General features: G+C 31.3%; 1 protein-coding gene and 1 long non-coding RNA gene across 2 annotated transcripts in view; both read right to left on the minus strand.

Annotated features, from left to right (window-relative positions):
• Window positions 1–2837: 2837 nt before the first annotated feature.
• The window catches only part of LOC129917703 (uncharacterized), a 35807-nt gene continuing 20563 nt past the window's right edge, over window positions 2838–18081 (minus strand). Inside the window, exon 3 of the long non-coding RNA XR_008772843.1 lies at window positions 2838–2986. This is a non-coding gene — a long non-coding RNA (uncharacterized LOC129917703). The remainder of the gene's footprint in view (window positions 2987–18081) is intronic.
• On the minus strand, window positions 5338–7311 carry LOC129917698 (inactive histone-lysine N-methyltransferase 2E-like). The gene is made up of 2 exons (XM_055997762.1): window positions 6957–7311; window positions 5338–6887 (listed from the first exon to the last, which is right to left on the minus strand). Exons 1-2 carry the CDS (start codon window positions 6985–6987, stop codon window positions 6055–6057), a joined length of 864 nt encoding a protein of 287 aa, XP_055853737.1. The 5' UTR covers window positions 6988–7311; the 3' UTR covers window positions 5338–6054.

Consider the following 18081-nt stretch of genomic DNA (forward strand, 5'->3'; position numbering starts at 1 on the left):
TTCTTGATATCTTATCCTTGTGAATAAGTACCTAAACAAAATATAATAAATTTATCTAGATACATACAAACTCAACACTACATAAACATCAAATGTGGTCATTTTCAGTGCAAGAACGTGATTAAATTTGTAATCTTATCATGTTTCCGTCATTGTTTATTATTAAGTTGTTAGCAAAAAAAAAAAAAGATTTGGATTCTCATCATCATATTTCCTCAATAAAGTAAACAAAAATAAAAAAAAACAAAATGAAATGAAACAAAAATGTGATCAAAAAAGAAAAAACCCATGGATAAATCACTTTTCAACTACCTGGAACAGTGGAACCGCTATTTGCCTTCGCATAGTCAAACACAAATTCATTCTTCGAATTAACCAATTTTCTTGTCAATTGCAATCACAATTTTCTTTTGTGCATTATTTAGATACACTCTACGTCATTTGATTAGGTAAATAAATGTAAATTTGGAAACTGGAGATTTTAAAATTTACGAGCATATTCAGATTTGTTTCGGGCGATTTCTTGAATAGGTTTAAGCCGATCAGTTATCGGTTCGGATATACTGAGCTTAGAAGAAACAATAGCATTTATCAACTAAATATGCACATTGGATCAATTTTAATGACTTAGAGTGTGTTTTTCTTTGTATTCTTCTACGAATATGGTAAATAATTCTTGTTGCACTAAATAAAATATTCGTTACTGTATTTATTTTAAATTATTCGTACTGTTATTGAGAATAGTATCAATGTTTATGGAACAATGAGTCAGTAATTTTTGGACTGAAATCAAAACAGTGAACTACATAGTTTTCAATAGAATGTCACATTATCTTGTTAATAGACAAGAAACGAAGGAATGAATGATGGTTGACTGACTAACCTACCAAGTGACAAACAGTCCTTCAATGTTTTTTTAAAAGGTGGAAGTGTCTTGGCTTTGGTCTATGTGGTAATAGTTTTTCCGTGAGTATCAATTTAATATTTCAGAAATATCTATATTTTTATATAGCCGGAAGTAAACATGTTCTTTTGCGAAGTGTCTAGGTGTCTACTGATTGTCTAGGAAAACAGATTTTTTTTTCAAGAAAAGAAAAATATTCTTGGGTAAAAAAGAGTGCTAATAAGGCTATTTTATTTAGGTGTAACGCGAAGGAATGGTTTGTATTATTTTATGCGCTTATTTGTCTAGCTCTAAATCTGTTATGGTAGAAAGATAAATTAGATTTAAAATCAGATTTAAGTTAGTTCGCTTCGCTGCACCGATTTTTTCCCATTGACAAAACTATTAGCCTATTATGACATGGAATTGACTTCGTTATTTCACGGAACCCACTTCTTTGGTTGACTAAATAATCTTTATTTTTTTTTTAATTGAAAAAAAAAACTATTGTTTTCCAGTGTGATGGTGGAAAAGAAAAAATTAAGGGACTTAATAAAAGTTAGAAATGATTTTGCTTTTTCTTATCCCAAAAATATGTATTTATAAACTTGTATTTATATTGTACCAAGGCATAGCTAGGTTAAAATTTTAGAAACCTACAGTCCTATTCCGCTTGAAGACTTAATGGAATCTTTCGTTTCACGTGGTAAATTTCTTTTCTTTTGAAATTATCAACGTGAAACGAAAGATAGTTTGCCAACATAATTTTGATCTCAAAAGCTTAATTTTATGTTTAAACAGCTTGCCCAAAAAAATAGTAAAATTAATTGGTACCGAGTTGTTTGATAAAATACACCCTGGCGCATCTTTCATTCAAAATAATGAAGCTTTCTCGATGTCGATTAAAAATAGTTTTCATAAGAATCAATATCAAATATACTTGTTAAAAAATTGGAACGAATTCACCTCCCGAAGAGCAAAATTCACCACTGACTGAGCTACTCGTACTAAAAACAGTATTTCAATAATCAATTGATTTCGACAAAACTGACAAAATTTGAAAAGCAATATATTGGAAACTATCAGCCTTATTGCGATTTGTAACTATCAATCGATAGTTGATAAAAATTAAATTTTTATATCTTATTACTTAATTAAGAAAAGTTTTGAAAGCAGAGAATGGTCCGTTATTAATTCTAATCTAATTACAAAATTAGGTTTAAATATCTCATATTTCAGTATTTATCAACTATCGATTGATAGTTGTTAATCACAATAAGGCTGCATAATTCCCATAGAGATGATTTTAGACTCCAACGATAGATAATTTTATTAGCTTTAAACGTGATAGACAGGTGACAGATATGTGAAAGTTTTTGCCAAAAATAAGTTCTAAAGAGCTATAATGAACATAGACTGAAAAATATGGGCATCTTTTGAAATTTGTTGCATTTTTGCCATTGCTGCTTTTGAAATTCATGCCCGAAAACGATAAATGGCTCATTATTATAAACAACTGTACCAAAATTCAGAACTACTGGATTCGACGCATGGACTGATGTATAAGTACTTATACTGTATACCAGTATTAAAGTCTCATTAGCAAAGTTACCAAGTTATTCTGCAAAAAGTTTTCAAGAATTTAAATCATTACAATTTTTTTTACTGAATATTTAATGTTTCTATTCTATTTAGGACAAGGTCAAATTCAGACAATTAATTAAGTTTACATGCTCATTTGAACACAAAGTCTAATTTTACTTTCAATGAATTATTACTTTTTACTGAAATCTCTAATGACAGAAACAAAACAAATCAAAACAACAATGATGCAAGTAATATTTTTTTATTCAAGGTCCAATGCTCTTTGTTTCTTTTTTGTTTTGGACATCATATCACAATGATAGTCATGGAGACCTGTGGTCATCTTCACTAAATCAACTTTAATGCGTTTTTTTTTAAACATGATTTCAACCTAGATTTTGATATTCTATTGTTATTCAACTTCTTCATCACAAAGATATTGTTTTCCTAATTTCTTTGTTTGGTCAAAAAAATGTATATTAACTTACCGTTAAATATAAAAAAAAGGTGTTGAAATACCTGAAAGAAAAAAAAAAATACAAAAATTAAGTTATTAAGTCATACATAAGAGAAAAGTTTTTTTTTTGCAAAATTGTAACTAACTTAAGTTGCTTAATTAATAACATATAGTTTGCTCATGCTTGGCTGAGCAAATGCACATCAATTTAAAGCAAGAAAGAATGTTTAAACCAGCTGTGAAGAAACACTTTTGATATCACAAACACCCAAGGAATGTGTCGGCTTCAAATATTTCTTACTTAATGAATCTATTAACTGACAATCTGTCTACCTACATTTTAAAATATACTTTGGATATACAAACTCAAATTACAACTCGCCAAAGATTAAATCAGGTGTGTACAAGTGACAAGCATCATTTTCTCAAAAAAGATATGGAGCAATTACATCGAAAATTTTACTAAAAATCGATTAAGTGAAGGTATTTTCTAAGAAAATTTATTTTTAAAGTACGTTGCACTTTCATACATAACGCAGGGCGTTTTTCTCATCATCGCATTTGACAGACGAATAAAATGAAATTTTCTCCAACGAGAGTAAAAGTACACCTCAACTTGATGCATTTGAAGCATCCATCCAAGGAATTGCACTTTCTGACCTCCTGTAGTTCTATTTTTGGCAAACGTAAAAGATACACCAAGAAGGGCTGCAAAAAATATAAAATGAACTAGGTACATATTCAAATATGATTTCTTCTTTGCTTTGAAAAACTATTTATAGAATTTAGGCCTAGAAGATTTTTGTTTGCTGTGTTAAAGTATATTTTAGCTGAATCAACCAACTTTCTTTTAAAGTAGATTCTTTTGTAGCCAAAAAAGTTACAAAAAAATAAATCTTTTAAGGTTGCTTTTTGTGAGGTTTCCGGTGTCGTTTAAAAAAAAATAAAATCAATGAATTAAGAAACTAAATACCCGAAATGTTACTACTGGCATTCATTGGGCGAATTGCTGTTAACATATTAACTTAGAGTAACTGATGACTCCAACGACATAAGTCAAAACTTCTGCAGGCCTTAGGAATCCAAAAAAAAAAAATACATGCATCTCGATAAATAAAATTGCTCATAAAAAAATTTTTTTTTAAAAAAAATTGTATAAATAGTTTTTTTTTAGGTATAGTAAGGAGAAAAAGTTGGCAACGGGTCGTTATTCAGTATTATCAATGCTCTTTGGACCAAAATTCTGTATTCCATCATTTCGATTTTCTATTCCTTTGTAATTTCAAAATTCTGTCATTTCAGAACCCTGCATTTTAAAATTCTGCATTTCAAGAATTCTATGTATTTCCAAAAGTCTGTAAAGAATTCTGGTTTTCAAAATCCTGTATTCCAAAATTACTTTTAAAATGGAAAAAGAAACAATTTTTCTTTAACTTTTTACATAATTTTAGAGTAAAGAATTTTGAAATCCAGAACTTTCAAATATAGAATTATATGGTTTTACAGAATTTTGGATTTCCAGAATTTTAAAATACGGAATTTTGATTTCACATAATTTTCAAATACAGAATTATGTTATACAGAATTTTGGCATGCACAAAATTGTGACCCCAAACCGAAAATGACAGAACTTGAACAAAACAAATTCTATCCACTCCTAAAAATTAAATCAAAATTTTTTTTTTGTTTTTTAATCTTAAACGAATAAAGTCGGTAGGTAATTAAAAATACAAGAGAAGTGCAAATTTTGTAAACGGTAGTTTTCAAGATTTTTTAACACGCATTTTTTGAAAAAAATCTCCGTATTTTTTTTGTTTGTTGATCAAACAGTCTTGGTATCAGTTTTTTTTAATCAGAGGTAAAAATAGCTTAAAATCAGGTTTTATAGGAGTAGTTAATAATGTTTTTCTATTTGGCTTTGCAATGCAATAAAACATGAACTACAAAAAAAGCCATTCCAAAATGGTTCAATATTACTTCTATACGATGCAAATTTCATTCTTTTTTTATCAGAAAGTCCAAAATTGACAACTTCTTTTGGTCAATTTTCACAATTTATTTATAGCAAAACACTTGTCATTAAATCTCTTCCAGTATCCACTTTTTAGTTATAAAAAAACAAAATTTGGACTCTGAATTTTCATCTACAAAATGTTGAAGCGTTAAGTATTAAAAACTTTTTCGCTTCAATTTCAAATTTAATGTATGACAAAAAATTTTTGGCAACACTTCAGTTTTTTTTTTATTTTTAAAATATTTTATTTTATTCTTTATTATTGTTACAATCATTATTTGAAACACTCTTTGTTTTGCTGGGATACCAAGTAGGTTGTAACATTTTCATCGATGTAATTGCTTGCACTGGTTTCGGATTGATAATGACGACTTCGTGGTTATCCTTAGTCACAGTAGGGTAGAAGGGGGAGGATTTGCCAGGATTTAGGAAAATTGACTTAATGCAAAGTTTTGACGTTTGTTTTAATTTTTTTATATCTGATATTATTATTGACCTTATTATCTTCACTTAAATATTTTTTTCATTCTGATATATTAATTGTTTCTATTTTTAATAATTTATTCAAAAAAACAAAAAGTGATGTGGCAAAGCCTCCCCAGGCGGGAGGCTTTGCCACGGGGGTGGGTAGGGATTGCCAGTTACCTAAATATAAAAGTTAATACAAATAAAACCAATAATCATAAACAAAACTTCTTTTTAGCTGAAAATACGAAGAACTGATTGATTTTGTAGGATCCTGCCATCCTCTTTTGAAAAAGCTCCTTTCTGGCAAATGTACCCCATGGGGTGCATTTGCCAGAGCAAAACCTACCCAAAAACAAATGGCAAATGTACCCCACAAGCTAATCTTTCGAAAATTTACTTATAACTTTTTTATAAGTTAAACAGTAAAAAAATCACTTCTACACAGCATAGTACACATAATTTTCAAAAGATATTTGTATGACAAAGTAATTTAACAAGACAAATATTAAAAATTTACGACGCTTATGTACCCTCATATTTTGGTTCTCAACATTAAAAAACTAAAACAAGCGTCTAATTTATTTCGTGTCCAGCCAAAAGCTGTCAAACTTTGTGGAAAGTTTGCAATCATAAATGTGCAACAGAAAATTATTTTTCGGTATTTAATATTCTTTTGGTTTGGAAAAAAACCTGGGCTGGCAAAGGCACCCCATTGGCAAATGCTCCCCCTTCTACCCTACCAAGTTTACCAAACAGATTCCATAGATATTCGGTACCCTGATTCAATAAATCCCCTGGCTTTGGAAAATTCTGGGTGGAAGCACTCGTCGAACTACTGGTTTGTATAATTGTAGCAGATGGTTTCATTGGAGGTGAATTATTGTAATAAACTGGTGGTGGATAATAGGGATATGCTGGTGGTGGTGCAACTGCACCGTGTGAACCATAATGTTGCGACATTCCATGAGGATAAGGTGGATAGTTTGGAGGTGGATAATAGCCTGGATATGGTTGATGGGGATAATGTTGATGATGTGGTGGAGGATGATGATGATCATGATGATGTTGCATTGGTGGTTGACGAGGTGGTGGTGGTGGATGATGGTAGTCATGATCATGACCATGATGATGATCATGATATCCTTGATGATCATGATGTCCATGATCACCGTGATGATGTCCATCTCCTGACGGTTTTTCATGAATAACAACTATCTCACGATCGACTTGGTCTTTGGGGTATATTTTTGAGTTTTGACCTGGAACCGAAGGAGCTAAAGTAGTCGATGGAGTTTCCAAGGGTGCAATCCTTTGATTCAATTCCGGTAAGGATTTCATTACTTTTTCGGTTACAATATCAACAACAGTAATGTTGGGAGTTATTGTTGTCGTGGAAGTATCAGGTGATGAAGTTTTAGGTTTGTCTGTAGAAACATCAACAAGAACATCATCAGCTAGAACAAGGACTGCTAACATGCAGCCTGAAAAATAATAATAAAAAATGTTAAAAATAAATTTCTATAAAAATAAATTCGAGAAAAATTTCTTACCCAAAACAAAACGACCAACCAGCAGCTTCATTTTGATAGTTCTAACCGAAATTTTCAATCTTCGTGACCTTTTATAAGACCCCGATGAGATAAAGGTATGAATACCTACGCATGCAAGAACTCTCAAACAAGTTTTACTTCCCTACGGGACATCAAAAGATCCCACAACATAATGCATTTTGAGGTAATTTAGGTACCAATGCATCAGATACAATAAAAGATACGCCCTATAGAAGAGAACTTTCTCCAGTTTTTTGTGTTCCTTTTTGGGTTTTTCCAATTTTTCGTCTTGGCATGTGGCGCTATTGTTCTAAGAACATTAAAATTTGATTTTTTTTGTATGTAGGTGTTTTTTTTTTTTGACTATTCATGCATAACAAAAACCTGCTCCTGAAATAATAGGTACCCTAATGATTGTTACTGTCTTCCAATTCTTAAGATTTTCTTTCTTTTATATTTAAAAAAAATGTATTTCCATTTTGTAGTAGGGTGCCGTTAAATGGATTAAATTATTTTTCTTTTTGTTTTGATCCAAAAAGGTTTGTCCATTTTGTTGTTGAAAATTTTTAGATGTGGGTTTCGGTTTGAAATCCATTGATTGACATCAAGAATGGTGTTAATTTTTCGGTTGATTAGTTCTGAATACACACATCATCATATATAAGATCGAACTAACCCACACGCAGAAAAATGATCGGTTAAAAACAAGGTAAAACTCGTGTAAAATTGACAGAGGGATTTTGCTAATATAGCACCTGCAAACTAACCTAGGTTGAAATTACACAAATCGCCTTGGTTATTTAAAATTGTTTAATCTTACCCACTATCTTGAGCTTAAACTTAAACTTTTTTTTTGTTGCCGAAACAAAAATATACTTTTCTGAAGGTTTTTGGGGTTAATCAGCTCCCGTTTTACCGTTAGAAAATGCAGCACTTCGGACCTTATTCTTTTATATATGGAAAATTGTTTGAGCATATTTAGTAACGGTTTTTATAAGAACTATTTACCACCTTTTTAAATCTGTTTAAATCTTTCCGATATCTTTTTTACTGCCCGAGATATCCTCAGTTGTTTGGTATTTTTATAAATTTTATAAAGTCATTATCTTCTTTATGATATATGAAGCCAATCCCACTGACTTCAGTTTAAGATATCTCGGGCAATACAAAAGATATTGAAAAGATTTAAACAGGTATCGAAAGATGGAAAACAGTTCTTAAAACCGTTACTATATAATATGCTCAAACAATTTTCCTTATACAAAACATTAATATCCGAAGAACTCAAAAAAACGTTTTTTTGCATTTTCTAACGGTAATATCTCAAAAAACGGGAGCCGATTAGTTGTTTTTGACTTCGGACTCGAGTTCAGCACACCGAAAACCTTCAGAAAAGTATATTTTTGTTTCGGCAACAAAACCCTTGTAAACCAGTGTAATAATTCATGATGTTTTCGTTGAAGTCAATCTCAAATCACATATCTAAATAAGAGATATTATGCTAACACATCATTTGTTTGTCGCAACTCAACATAAACTATTTTTTTAAGTAAAATGTATTCATTCGGAAAACGAAAATTAACCTTATCTTTTACTGTTTCCTGATATATTAAACCAAACATAAAGTATTAGCAAGCCTTCAAATATCGCAATTAATTTCCTTTTTCTTGATTTATTGCCTTTTTTTAATGAAAAAATATAAAAACCATATGCGTTTAGCAAGTAAAATCTTTGTTGATTCATCATCATCGCACCATAAACTGTGATTCATCTTGCCATAATAAGACAGACTTTAAGCAAAACACGTTTTTTAACTAAAGTTGTTGCAATTGCAATTAACACCTGCAGTTTACATCTTCTTTTCTTGCGTTTATTTATTTATTTACTGAATGAATTTCATTCATTTTCATATTTTAAAAGTCAACAAGGTTTGGGAAGAATATATTAATTTATTCAGTACTAAGTCTTGTATAATTATCACTTTTTGTCAAGGTCTACAGACAGGTTATGTTTAAACTAACTAACAAGGACTAATTGAGTCATAAGAATCGGTTTGTATGAATCACTGAAGATCTGCCAACATTTTATGAAGCGTTAAACTTAAAATCGTGAGTCTACGCAACCCCCCAAACGTATTTAATGTCGACGCACCTGATTTAATCTTAACCATCTTTCGAACTTGAAAATCAATTTCTGATCTTTTTCGACTTTCATCAACACGCAATGTTATTGACCCAAAATGAATGACGAAGACATTAAGAATATGAAACAAAGTCGGATAAAATCCAATTTAATCCTCCTGAAGTTCGATGATCATATAGGTACACAAACTGCGGACAAACCCGTGGGCGGAGAATTTAATTTCCTCAAGGCAATGAGTTGAGTATAAATGTTTGTTGTAAGAAAGTGTAAAAAGCGAGAGGTTATTGATGATTTATATGATTGGAAGATATAAAAACAAATAATTAAACGAATCGAACAGAACTGACTGATTAATTAATTCAAGAAATCATTTTCGACACGAAACGACCCCAATTGCCAAGAGAGAGAGAAAACATCTGTTTTGTATAGCATCATAATAATCGGCTTAAGATTTTTGATGATTGTCATAATACATTGGAACACACTTTTTATACTCAAAAATAAATTAGGACATCAAAAATACATAAATCTCACAACAAATTGTAACAAGAAGGTACAAATTAATTGGGCGGATAGATTCATTCAGAGATTGAATAAATGTCTCGCGCTCAGTTCAATTGAACTAATTAAACCAAAGTAGAAAACACTAGCAGACTGAATTTTATTTTTATATCGAATCGTTTTGTGTAATTAACATTAATAGATTGTGGGAAGTGGAACTTTTTTTTTCAGTATTTACAGCGTTATTGACCTGGTAAAAATGGGGATAATCTATGTGATAGTAACTTTTTATCAATGCACTTAAACCAATCCCTTTGAAGATTTTTATCGGAGTGCCAATGCAGTTGAAAGCACACATTGATTAAAATTATTACTTTGAAAGTTCTTATTCTTCACTTTGGAATCTGAACGAAGGTTTGTATTTTTATTAGTTTATTGACAATGCTTAAAAAAAAAGCCAGTTAAATAGTGACAGTGCTCACGTTCGTTAATTTTTTTGAAGTTATACTTCTTATGGGAGGGTGGGTATGAAAATTTACTTTTTGACAAGAATGTCAAAGGGATTATGACGCGATCACCCTGGGTAGCAGGGCTGTCGTTTCACCTTTAGAGTAGGCAGTACTTTAGTATTTAAAAATGCAGTACGCCGCAGTACGGCAAACATAAAACACACAACACGTTGCAAGTTACATGTTTCATGTGGCAAGTTGCATGTGGCAAGTTGTATGTGGCAAGTTGCATGTGTCAAGTTGTATGTGGCAAGTTGCATGCGGCAAGTTGCGTGTGGCAAGTTGCATGTGGCAAGTTGCGTGTGGCAAGTTGCATGTGGCAAGTTGCATGTGGCAAGTTGCATGTGGCAAGTTGCATGTGGCAAGTTGCATGTGGCAAGTTGCATGTGGTAATTTCCATGTGGTGAGTTGCCAGGGTTGCAAAAAGCTCACATTTCAGCTCAGCTGACAGCTCAGCTCAAATTTGAGCTAGGTACCATAGCTTAACTCATTTGAGCTGAGCTGAAAGTGAGCGCCCCAACTTCCAACCCCTATATCTCGGAATTTTGAAAAAAAATGAAAAAAAAAATTTTGATGCCAAAAGGTAGCGGGGACTCTAACCTACATTTGGGTACAACTCTCATCCCTGTAGGTCCACGCGTTCTCAAACCGGGAGAACTTAAAAGTAAAAAAAAATTAGGCACGATTCTGATAAAATAGGCATGATGTGGCGGTTTAACATGGAAGACGATTTTTTAAAAATCTGATAATGTGCAAAGCGTAGGCCCATGACACAAGCTATCATTTGGCATCACTCCCAAAAATTGCTCTCAAGCGGTTTAGCTTCTAGGAGCGTTCAAAGATTCGGGGATTTTTCGAAAAAAAATTTTGCCCCAACTTTCAAAGGCGATTTTCTCGGAATTTTGAAAAAAATCGAAAAACCGGATTGTACCGGAATTTTTTTTTATGATAAAAATAGAAATATTTTACTAAAAAAATAGAAATATATTTACTATCAAAAATACCCAGAGAAAAGATCACGAAAAATTATCTGTCTTATTTATTAAAATATCTATGTGTTAAAATAATTCCATTAATTCCATTTAATTCCATTAAAAACTATATAAAATATCTTCATATTTCATTATACTTTCCAAATAAAAAGCAATGTATCCTATCACCCATCACAGCTCAGCTCAGCTCACTTTACCTTAGCTCACCCAACAGCTCAGCTCACCCAACAGCTCAGCTCAACCATCAGCTCAGCTCACTTTCAGCTTAGCTCAAATGAGCTGAGCTATGGTACATAGCTCAAAAGTGAGCTAGCTCAAAATTTGAGCTGAGCTGCGAGCTGAGCTCAGCTCACTTTTGAGCTTTTTAGCAACCCTGCAAGTTGCATATTGCTACTACTAGTGCTGAAGCACACACAATCCTCATAAAATTACCATATAGCATATTTTATGCGCAATTTGTTTACTTTCGTTAAGCATATACCGTACGTTCTGAACCGCACAACATGAGTAAATTTCACAGATTAAATTGAAAACTACATCGACGCAAGGAGGATGAAAGAATTAATTTATTGTTCACTTGATAAAAATGTAAAAAACGAAGTGTGGATTAATTAATTTAATAATAGAAATTAAAAATATCAAATGAAATTCATTTATATATACTGAATGAGAAGTATAACTTCAGTCGCGTGTACATGTACACACACTCTTTTTTTAGTTTGTAGGTCGCCTTTCAATAGGAAGTTTAGAGCACTTAAGTATTTTAGTACTTCATGTCTAAACAAAATCAAAATAAATTATGAACTTATTTCCCATTCAACTGAACTTTGGAGTTATGCATTAATGTCCTGTGGAGGTGAACAAAATGTGAATATTGGCATAGGCATAATAATTTGGGGTGTTTAAGGTGTAGGCATTCCCTTATAACTAGTTGCCTATGTCGACTATGAAGAACTATGGCGGCGGCGGCAGCGGGCACTCGGGTGTATGCGTAATTTTTTCATTCTAATTAAACTCAGACAACAAACTCAGATATATGTCGTAGTCCCACACCAGACTATATGTTGTCGCAGGGACATATGACCACAGAACATAAGTACACAATGGAGTTATGTCCCAACTTACTGAGACATGTGGCAGACAACTTCACAAATTTATAAGTCTAACATAAAAAAGTGTCAAAACTTTTGACATGAGTTAAAGTATCATCCGTAATTAGCAGCCAAATATTTTTTTTAGTGTTTTCTGCCTCAGAAACTGGATAATATCGTAATCGGTGCAGGGACAAAAGTCCACAAAAAAATGTGAGGATTTATGTCCCATATGATTTTGTTTAGGAAATAGGTTCCCTAAAAAACGTGTTAGCGTTCAATTTTGACAGTGAGTTCCGTATAGGGTAGGTGACTTCTCTTGAACCTGACCATAGATTTCCTGAATACCAGGAGCTTCACATTATTTAAAAATCAGATTGACAACAATCTCACAAACCATTATACAAAAATGTCGAACAATGTTAAAATGTTATTCGCATTAACAAGTTGTCTCCATCTTTTCGCTAAAATTACAAAGTAAAAAATTTTCCATGTAATTATGCATTTTAAACTGATAAATTTATGCGAAATGCAAAGTGTTTAGCGACAGAAAAAAAAACAAATCAGACTTTTACCTTTGGATCAAATGCCTATTAAATTTATTTTCCCGCTAAACAAATCCCACAAATCATATTATCTAATTGATAAATTCCATTTTAAATAGATTTTCATTTGCACATGAGCATTAAATGTTGATAAATTAAGTTTAATCGTTTTTAAGAAGCTTGAATTTCTGTCTATTAATAGATTTAACTTTCTCTCATAATCGGAAATGAAGCAAATTAAACGTCAAATTTAAAGTCTTGTTGTATTCATAAAATACCAGTTACCTTTACCTATTACCTTTAAACTGCATCAGAAAAACGCATACTAAGCTTTAACAGAAAAAGTTAAATGACAACAACAACAATATTATTCCAAGTAAGACAACTCTTCAAAAGGTTGACATATAAACAACCGATGACTCCATCATCCCCTGTCTTAATCTTTCAACGTATTAAAACAAATAGAACTAAAACTATGTTTAAAATGCAAAACAATTTACATGCATTTGAACGCTGCTGGTTGCTTTTTTTTTACGTTTTGGCGCAAGCAAAATGACTAGCGATCATACTTAACCTTAATACAAAACGTCACTTTGGCATTTGCTTGATGGTAAAGTCGGCTTCGTTCAGTGTGTCAAAAGCAATTAAATCGACCGTCGTCGTTGCGTTCGTTCATTCATATGGGGGAGCCGGTCGGTAATGCAACATGGCAAGACAGCTTCGACCGGAAAAATCTCATGGATATGGAATAGTGTGAAATTGTAACCAGTTTAAATGTTTTAAGTTTACTTTTCACAGAGATATAAATATAGAATGCAGTATTATCAAAAGTCTCCATATGATTGTATTTTACTCTCCATCTCCTTGAACAAATGTGTATTAATACACTTTTACTTTGAACTTGAGACTCATTTTATAAGTAATGTTATGTGTCGTTCGTATATTCGCATCGACAATTAGGTCATTGTCCAATGAATTTAATAAGAATATATTATTTATCGTTTTAATGAACTTTACATATTGTTTTGTTACAAGAATCGAATAATAATAAGATTTTGTTGTTGAGTCAGAAGTGGAGTGCCGAAAACGAAAACTAATAAAAATAATGACTCATCGATGTTTTGATATTCGATAAAGTCTGCGTAAAAGAGAAACCACAAGATATATATGACCTCATCGAAGTTTGGAACAAGCAAGCGTGCAATCTATAGTCTGAAGACCCCAATATCGTGGTCATTCATTGGATTTGAAGATATTTTTTTATTGTTCATTCTTTTTCTTTTCTTAAATTTTTATTGACAAGTTTTGTATAGATAGGTTCTATAGAACTTGTTATAAATTAATTTTATTTAAAAGAAGGTTTTTAAATATATGTATGTACATTAGGGCGTTCGTTATTTCACTTTTTTTCGAGAATCAAGTTCCTAAGTGGAAAAACTGTTTCTAAATACAAAAAAAAAAAGAACCATACATTTTTTCAGAATTTTATTTTGACACTAGATGGCGCCCCAAGAGGGTTAAAGTTTTTTAGCACTTGAAATAGGTATGGTATAGGTATTTTTTTATATATAGACTTTAATCAAATTTTTTTGATGAGGTCCTTGTCTACGTTAAACAACGTTTTCAAAAAGGTATAGATCATTTTTCTAGGACCAGGGGTTTAGTCAGGGCATGCATTGTATGTTTTATGTTTTATTTAAACAAGCATATGAGTAGCATGAAAAATAAAATAAAATCCAACAAAGCCATGCATGCCCTGACTAAACCCCTGGTCCTAGAAAAATGATCTATACCTTTTTGAAAACGTTGTTTAACGTGGACAAGGACCTCATCAAAAAAATTTGATTAAGGCCCAATTTATTCACTCTCCATTATTTTTAAAGGCTCTATTAAAAATTATAAAACTGTCAAATCGCATACAAATTTTAAAATTTCCCTTTTTTAATGGCGACTTTAAATTTAATGGAGTGTGAATAAATTGGACCTAAAGTCTATATCTAAAAAAATACCTATACCATACCTATTTCAAGTGCTAAAAAACTTTAACCCTCTTGGGGCGCCATCTAGTGTCAAAATAAAAATCTGAAAAAAATTATGGGTCTTTTTTTTTGTATTTAGAAACAGTTTTCCCACTTAGGAACTTGATTCAAAAATAACGAACGCCCTAATGTACATATGTATAAGAATAAGTAGATGACTAAGTCGGTTAAGTGAAAGGTTCATCTTTTGTGGGAGAATTAGGAAGCAAAAAATTAGAAACTTAGGTAGGTATTACATAAATAACGTTTAATTATTTCTTTTTGTATGTATCCATCTTTTGAACTGTCATTTTTGACAGTTTTTGACATTTATATTAAGAATTGTTTGAAGTGAAAACTTCTTTAGTATCGTAGTGATTTGAAACACGATGAAACGAAAAAGTGACATGAAAAATCAATTGATTATTACTTTTTTGTTTTAACATAAGATAAATAAAATTTATACTGTAGATAGGTAATAGAATAAACTATGATTGTACAAAATGTCAGCTTATTTCATATTCAAAATTCTTAGATAACGGTGAAAAGATGTCCTTTTTCTAGACATGTTATATCTTTTGATCTAAAGGACTACTTTTTTTTATTATTACACAATCTTAAATTGAAAAACTAGAAAAATACCTCAAAACACCTGTGGAGATCTGTTTCCGATGAACAGCTACCAGTGTAGAAAGATCCGTAATCTCAGTTTGAAATTTTTACAAAGTTGGCTTTTCTAGGTGTCGGTCGGTCGTACAATGATGACTGAGACTTCATATTAGAGCTTAAATAATAAACTTTCAGATGATATACAATGTATTATAAGTTGTCATATAAAATAATGGATTTAAAGGTGATGGAATAAAAAACAAAAGGTTTTTTCGATTTTTTTTTCAAGAAAAATGATTTTTTAAGGTTTCACTTCTACCACTGGTGAATTGCACACATAGTTTTTTTTTTGATCATATTCAATGGACTTAGGTGTTTATTGACTTGAGCACAAACCATAATAATTAATTTACTGTACCTAGATGTTCGCATCTCCAAAAACGTTAAGACATTAGCTGTGTTTTTTGGCATTGCTATCCGTATCCGCAGTTGGCGTTTACATGCATTACAAAAACAACACGTAGCTGCCGACAGGAATAGAAGCTAAACCAAGCGGATAGAATTTCGACGTTGTGTATTGTTTTCTTTTCTCTTGGTGCGTGCATATGAATTTTTGGTAAATGCTGATATTTGGGAAATCCTACTGCGGATAGCTTTGCCAAAAAAACACGCCTATTGTCATATTTATAAGGCAAATAGAGAACCCTAATAATAGCTTCTATAAGGCTTCTATAGGTAGCATTTTTTTTATAGAAATTATAATTCCGTTAACTGCATCTTAAGTTGTTTTGAATTAAAAAAAAAAGTCTTTTTGAAGCTTGGTTAGACCTCGTTAAGTGAGCTTATAGAAGTAAAATTAAACTGAGGCTTCAGGCAGACTTCTTAAACCATATTCATAGTAGTTTAATAGAAGAATTCCGTAAGATCTTTTAACAATTGTTTACGAAATTTTATAAAGAGTGAAAAGTTTTAGCTTCTGTTAAGGTTCTTTAAGATGTTAGTAAGACTTTATTGTTGAAAGCACAACTACTTGTAAGGCTGCGTCAATATTATATCGATCAACACTAATTTTTAAATGTGTTAAAGTGTTATTTTTCTTGTTTAATGTCAGTGAAAATAAATATTTGAATTCAACTGCCATTCCAATGTCAACAAGCTTCAACATTCGCAGCATTTTCAAAGAATAAAGAAAAATCTTTACCGATTTTAATCGGGTTACGTTCGGGTCAACAAAAGTTGTGCCGCGCGTTGGGCAACACGTCCACATTTACTACAATTTGTTGATCAAGCGTGTTGATCAACGCAACTTAAAACCCTCTCGTCTTTTTCAATGAAGGAAATCTTGTCGAAGCCTTATCGAAGTTAAAATATAGCTTTTATACTGCATTTTATTATAGCCATATATCGTGTGAAGCAGATAGATTTGTAATCCCCTGTTCCGTATTTGAATCAGTTGTTTTGGGGCTAGAGCATATGCCTTTATATATTAAAGCTCAAGCACTACATCCAATGAATCATTTCCACCCACAATCTGTCATAATAATGAGTTTTAAGATATTCTTCGAAAAACTGAATTCTTAAAGCTTTAAATAAGGAAGGTAACGCACTTGTCTAAACAAGATTTTAAAAATTTATCATATTAATATTGAAGAGATGCAGCCAAATGTTTTCTCCATTAATGTCTACAATTCTAGACATTTTATGGATTCAAATTAGATCAAAAGAACATGTTGAAAAGATAATATCGTGATAAATAATAATAAAATTAACCGAAAACGAAGTGTGGGTTAATGGTTTTGATATATTTTAGGTAAACAAATCAATTTGATTTAAACGACCACCGTAAAATTGTCCGCCAACACAAATACCTACTTAATCGATCGAAAAACAAAAATTTGCAAATTAGAGTTTTTTTTACCAATAACAATCAATAATAATTTTATTTTTTTTATATGTTTTCTTAAGTTATTGTTTTTTTGTTTGTGTTATTAGCAGCTGTCGAAATTTACTACAATTCTTCCTATTTTGTAGAATCCATTTTTACTATTTGTTTATTCTGTGCCAAAAAAGCACACGTAAACACGAATTCAAAATGCACGAATAAGCAAATCACCTTTGCTACTTACAGTGGATGTGGAATTCAATTTGGGTCAAATCAATCGTGTTTATTTGTGCATGCATGTGTGTTTGTTTACATCCTTAGAATGTTAAAATATACCTACGATTCCTTTATTTTATTAGAATGTCTTCCTGAAATATACAAAATTCTATTTAAATCAAACGAACACAAAAAGGAATCATATGGCGGATATTGGAAAATTATTTAATAGCTTTCGAAAGATTGGTTAATGTACGTTAGGTATCGAAATGGTTTTTTTTTTATTAAGTTGCCAAAAACACTGAAATTCCACACTTTCCAAAATCTTAATACTCGTAGAAAGAATGAGTGTTCTCAGATTGTCTTTTTATCTTTAGGAATTTCTTCATAAAACTTTTCATATCTATCACTCTTATCCTCATTATCTTATCTAATAATAAATATTTTATTTCATCAATAACTCTTTCAGGTGAAATAAAATAATTTCTAGATACCTTTTTATGCATTTTCTATAGAAAAACGCATTTAACTTTACTTTGACGGTAGATAAAGTTACCATCTGTCGGTTTGTGTCGTTCTTTTTAAATGACATCATCCCTATTTTATAGTTTCCTTCTCTT

Source organism: Episyrphus balteatus, chromosome 4 (assembly GCF_945859705.1).
Source record: "Episyrphus balteatus chromosome 4, idEpiBalt1.1, whole genome shotgun sequence".
Taxonomy (NCBI): Eukaryota; Metazoa; Arthropoda; class Insecta; order Diptera; family Syrphidae; genus Episyrphus; species Episyrphus balteatus.